General features: G+C 38.8%; 2 protein-coding genes across 3 annotated transcripts; both read left to right on the top strand.

Annotated features, from left to right (window-relative positions):
* LOC122090185 (probable galacturonosyltransferase 6) lies at positions 1-4,059 on the top strand. Of its 2 annotated transcripts, none has more exons than XM_042660038.1 (9): positions 1-427; positions 529-563; positions 657-698; positions 790-916; positions 1,009-1,094; positions 1,906-2,132; positions 2,202-2,562; positions 2,962-3,489; positions 3,668-4,059. In XM_042660038.1, exons 1-9 carry the CDS (start codon positions 289-291, stop codon positions 3,941-3,943), a joined length of 1,821 nt encoding a protein of 606 aa, XP_042515972.1. In that variant the 5' UTR covers positions 1-288; the 3' UTR covers positions 3,944-4,059. The 2 variants fall into 2 exon arrangements, with proteins under 2 accessions (XP_042515972.1, XP_042515971.1); XM_042660037.1 differs by having other exon boundaries at positions 1,903-2,132.
* A 140-nt stretch (positions 4,060-4,199) lies between these two features.
* LOC122090186 (photosystem II reaction center W protein, chloroplastic) lies at positions 4,200-5,119 on the top strand. Its single transcript, XM_042660039.1, has 2 exons — positions 4,200-4,423; positions 4,510-5,119. The coding sequence occupies exons 1-2, from the start codon at positions 4,324-4,326 to the stop codon at positions 4,821-4,823; spliced, it is 414 nt and encodes a 137-aa protein (XP_042515973.1). The 5' UTR covers positions 4,200-4,323; the 3' UTR covers positions 4,824-5,119.

Below are 5,119 nucleotides of genomic sequence, written 5' to 3'. Positions count from 1 at the left end.
TCTCCTAGAACTGATAACCCTGACAACCCAACCCAGTCAGTGAACCCACTCCAAAAATAAAGAAGAAAAAAAAGTTAAACCTGACGCACACAAACGCTAGGGAAATTAAAATCTCTCCTTCCCCTGTCGGCACTTCTTTGCTTCTGTGTGTGTTCAAGTATCTCCCTTCCAGCCCAGAAAGGCAAAAAAAATCGGAACTGTTCTTTAATAGCTTTATTAGATTAGATTAGATTAGATTAGATTAGATGAAGGGGAGTGAATAATCGAAAAACCTGAGAGAAGGCCACAATGTCAATCTTGAGGTTCTTGATGAAACAGGATCTGAGATACCAGAGAAGGATTTTTATACTCTCATTGCTCTGTCTCTCCATTTTTGCTTCTACAGTTTTAGTCTATGATAGACTTAGAAATCTTACCCCTTCTGCTGGTATTTCTTTACTTTCTTTCTTTCTTTCCTTTTTTTTTTTTTTTCTTTATTTCTTTGCTGTTCTGCTTCAACTTTCCTAATTTTGATTGTTCTTCTTGCAGCACACAATGTACTTATTGAGGATTTATCCAGTATTGTAAGTACCTGTTAATTCAATCATTCACTGCTTTCTTGTTATTATTTTTCTTTTTTGGGGGATATCTAAGATGGCTCTTGTTGTTAAATGCAGAAATACAGGTCTGAAGCTCTGAAGGTGAACTTGATCCAACAGGTATTTTCTTATATTATTTTTAAATTGTGTGCCGAGATGAGATAACATTGATTCCTTATGTTCAGTTGAATTGGATCTGGTTTGAATCTAGGAAACCAGCCAAGGATTGAAAGTTGTGTACAAAGATGGGGAATTTGATTCTGCAGTTGGTGAGGATTCTTCTGATGAGAATTTAAAGCCTGAGGACAGTAGAAGTGAGAGTCTTTGGAAAGGAGATGGTAGGTGCTGTTTTTGATATTATCTTTGTATCATTATTAATTACTTACCACTCTAAATACTTGCTGACCCCTCTTTTTTCGTGGATCAACAGTTATTGGATCTGATCATGATGGCGGGAATGATAATCAGTGGAGTCAACAGAAGAATGTCTCAACCTCAACCTCTTCTGGAGGAAAGGTATGATCTTGCTGAACTGTATTAAGATTTTTATTCATGGATGAACTTTTCCATAATCATTATGTCCTGAAAAGGTTGGTTTGAGAACCAAAGTGTTTAAATTAATCTGAGAGAGCCCACCACTATGATTAGGATATCTTAGAGGATGAAAATTAATTTTGGAGTCACTGTCAATGGGGTTTCAGTATTTATAAACTTGAAAAAGGGATTGCTTTTTGTTACCCTAGTAGTCACCTCTTGCCATAGAATTTCTTGCATATTGATTGCGTCATCATTCAACAGAGTTTAGATATCAAGATTACAAAGATCTATACGCTTTACCGTTAGGTGTTCATCTTCCCATCCTTCCAATGAGCTAGTGCTTCAAAAATGCATTATAGAAGTATCTGATTTCAGAATACAATGGTTGAAATTTCTATGTTCTCACTGAATGCACGTTAAAAATCTGTTTATTAGTGAAATATCATGATTGTGTTTCTTTTCTGGTCCAAATGTAGTAGAAAAAGATAGTTGATAAATATGGTTTGAAATCTTTGGATGTGGCTTTTAATGTTTGTGGATGGGCATTTCAAGTGAAGGTAAGATATATAAGTTATTTTATTTTAAATTACTCAGAAGTTTCTTGGTTTATATTTATGTGACCTTTGATGAGCATTACGAAGATTTGATAAGGTCTAATAGAAGCTGCAAGTATCAACTTTTTAGAAATAATTAACAGTAGAAGTTGAAAGTTTAGATTTTGTTTATTTATTTTAAGTTATTCTTGAGGTCAGCTTACTGCTTTTCATGGGTTTTGGTCATCTTGAAGCAGGATAAGTCCACCGAAACAACTGAACAACTTGCGAAACCTTCCAAGATTCAGAGAGTAACTGACAAGAAGATAAGAGAGGTGAAAGATCAAGTCATTAGGGCTGAGGCTTATCTGAATTATGCACCTCCAAACATCGATCCTCACTTAGTGAAAGAGCTTAAATTGCGGATAAGAGAGGTAGAAAGAACAGTGGGTGAAGCCACCAAGGATTCTGAGTTATCAAGGAGGTAGGTTTTCTTATATTACACTACTATTTAGTACACTCTCTTCTAGTCTAAGACCAGAAAACCGTGCAGGGCTTTGCAGAAAATGAGATCCATGGAGACTTCCTTATCCAAAGCCAATCATATTTGCACCGACTGCAAAGCCATGTCAACAAAGCTCCGTGCTATGACGAATAATAGAGAGGAACAGGCTAGGAGGCACAGGGACCAGGCAACATATCTTGTTCATCTGGCTGCCAGGACTACTCCAAAGGGTCTTCACTGCCTCTCCATGCAGCTCACTGCTGATTATTTTTCCCTAGATAATAAGGAGAGGAAGCTCTCTAACAGGAATGAAAAATTTCATGACCAAGATCTCTATCATTATGTTGTTTTCACTGACAATGTCCTCGCGTGTGCAGTGGTGGTTAACTCCACTGTAGCATCATCCATGGTAAACTTTTTTATGAAGTATGGTTTTGTCATGGTATTTTATCTATTATTGTCTTGGATCCTGTCTTTAACTGGCTTCAACTACGCCTTCCTAAGGTTAATTAAAGAGAAGGGAAGCGTTAAAGTCGCCAATTACCAGCTCTGATACCATTTGTTGGGACTTGGATTGAACTCATCCTTAAAAGCTAGCCATTAAGAAGAAGGTGCTCAAGTCCTTAAATACCTCCACATCGGGCTATTTGCACCCCATGTGGGATAATTGCTTTCGTGTGGAAACCCAACAATGTACTATCCAGACAAGTCAAATGCAGTTAGAATGGATACAATGTCATAACTCAGTCTAATTTATAAATCTCATTAGCACCTACTGAACAATTATTCCTGTTTGGCTCATTTGCAGGAACCAGAAAAAAATTATTTTCATGTGGTGACTGATTCCCTCAACCTCCCAGCAATTACAATGTGGTTCTTGTTGAACCCTCCTGGTAAAGCCTCTATAGAGATTCAGAGCATGGAAAATTTTGAATGGATGTCATCCAAGTACAATTCAGCATTGGAAAAGCAATATTTTCAGTCTCAGGACCCGAGATATGCTTCAGCGCTGAACCTTCTCCGTTTCTATCTACCAGAGATCTTCCCTAATTTAAATAAGATTGTTTTACTTGACCATGATGTGGTTGTGCAGAGGGATTTGAGAGGGTTGTGGAGAGTTGATATGAAGGGGAAAGTAAATGCAGCAGTGGAGACTTGTCGAGAAGGTAGCCCATCACTCCGGTGGATGAAACAAGTAATTAACTTTTCAGATCCATTCATCTCAAAGAGGTTTGATGCCACAGTATGCACATGGGCATTTGGTATGAATGTTTTTAATCTACAAGAATGGAGGAGACAAGACCTGACCACTGTCTACCATGAGTACTTACAATTGGTAAGGGAACTCTTTCTCTGTATCCTCTTGAAACAGAGAGAAACAGAGAGTGTTTTTCATTTTCTGTTCATCTGAGAAATTTTCTCCCTTGTGAATCATCTAGACTTTCATACTTAAAACATTTTTAGTATAGTTCTTATGTTTGTTTTGAGTTGCTGACTCTGGTGATGGGTTGCAGGGTAACAGTAAACAGTTATGGAAGATGGGTAGTTTGCCTTTGGGTCTGGTCACCTTCTACAACAGAACAATCGCTATAGATCCAAGATGGCATATCCTTGGGCTCGGCCATGGCTTGGGTGTGAGGAGGAGTGAGATAGAACGGGCAACCGTGATCCACTACGATGGAAACATGAAGCCATGGCTGGATATTGCAATTGAGGAGTATAAGGGCTACTGGAACAAGTATCTCAATTATGATCACCCTTACTTGCAAAACTGCAACATCCATGAGTGATTCTCATGTTAATATCTGATCAAACTAAATGGGCATTTTGGAAAATTGACAAATTGTATATCACTTTTTTCTTTTCTATTTTTAGCTTTGAGGGTGGGGAAAGGGATTATGACATAAATGGAACTTAGTGGAGTACCTGTTTGAGATGGCTGATCTGACACGTGGAGGATATTGATTGGTTATGTTCAGATTTAGGATATGCAATGAAGGGTCTTCTATCTGTCTATCCACCTTGTGGGGTGTTTGGAGTCTTCGGACCTTAGACTTCATATTAATCATATAATTCATCAAATACCCATCACCCATAACAGAAAAAAAAGACCTGTTGTTCATTTTTGAAGTCTCTGCAACTTCCCATTTTCTTACAAATCGAAGAAATAATGGCTACCCTCACTGCAAGCAATCCAACTTCACTGGTTGTGAGAACCGCCGGCCTCGTCCAGAGGCGTTCGGCTGGCGCCATGGCGTCGCCTGTTCTTGGTAAGCTTTACTTTTGTTCCAACTGTTTAATGGGAATCCCTTTATAAAGTTCTTATTTTACTTTCCAAAAAAAAAATTGATTACAGGGTTGCCAGTACTGGTGAAGAAGGGTCGTGTGGTGTGTTCAATGGAGGAGAAGCCTTCTGCATCTAACAACAATTCAAGCATGGGCATGACTGCATCATTGGTGGCAGCAGCAACTGCGGCGGCGATGTCGAGCCCGGCGGCTTTAGCTTTGGTGGATGACAGAATGACCACAGAAGGAACAGGACTTCCCTTTGGTTTGAGCAACAACGTACTTGGGTGGATCCTGTTGGGAGTTTTTGCTCTCATCTGGGCTCTCTACACTGTTTACACTTCCACTCTTGATGACGATGAAGAATCAGGATTGTCCCTCTGAGTGAAAAGACCAAAGCCCTTCTTAGAAATGAGATTTGGTTATGGAAGGAATGTAGAGATCTAGCAAAATGGAAGAGGTTGGGCCTTTGTATGTTTGTTTGATCAGAACCACCTTTATGTATTAAAAAGTTCTGTAATTGTTTTTTCCTTTTTTGGGTTCTTCTACCTTCCCCACTTTTTATTTTCATTTCTAGTTAATTATGGAACCTGCAACTTCCAAGGTTGGATCAATTTAAACCCAAATAGGGAAGAGTCAGCCGAGCCTTTCTGGAAAATTTAGTTGAAGATTTGGGTTTC

This window comes from Macadamia integrifolia, chromosome 9 (genome assembly GCF_013358625.1).
Source record: "Macadamia integrifolia cultivar HAES 741 chromosome 9, SCU_Mint_v3, whole genome shotgun sequence".
Taxonomy (NCBI): domain Eukaryota; kingdom Viridiplantae; phylum Streptophyta; class Magnoliopsida; order Proteales; family Proteaceae; genus Macadamia; species Macadamia integrifolia.
The sequence above is the reverse complement of the archived record's forward strand: the minus strand, read 5'-3'. Positions and strand labels throughout refer to the sequence as shown.

What these genes read in the sequence shown, in the direction of transcription:
- LOC122090185 (XM_042660037.1), top strand. Translation starts at nt 289, where the DNA reads ATGTCAATCTTGAGGTTCTTGATGAAACAGGATCTGAGATACCAGAGA. An exon ending in TTGAGGATTTATCCAGTATT is followed by an intron (nt 564 to 656) that starts GTAAGTACCTGT and finishes TGTTAAATGCAG; the next exon opens with AAATACAGGTCTGAAGCTCT. An exon ending in CCACTGTAGCATCATCCATG is followed by an intron (nt 2,563 to 2,961) that starts GTAAACTTTTTT and finishes GCTCATTTGCAG; the next exon opens with GAACCAGAAAAAAATTATTT.
- LOC122090186 (XM_042660039.1), top strand. Translation starts at nt 4,324, where the DNA reads ATGGCTACCCTCACTGCAAGCAATCCAACTTCACTGGTTGTGAGAACC. An exon ending in CATGGCGTCGCCTGTTCTTG is followed by an intron (nt 4,424 to 4,509) that starts GTAAGCTTTACT and finishes AATTGATTACAG; the next exon opens with GGTTGCCAGTACTGGTGAAG.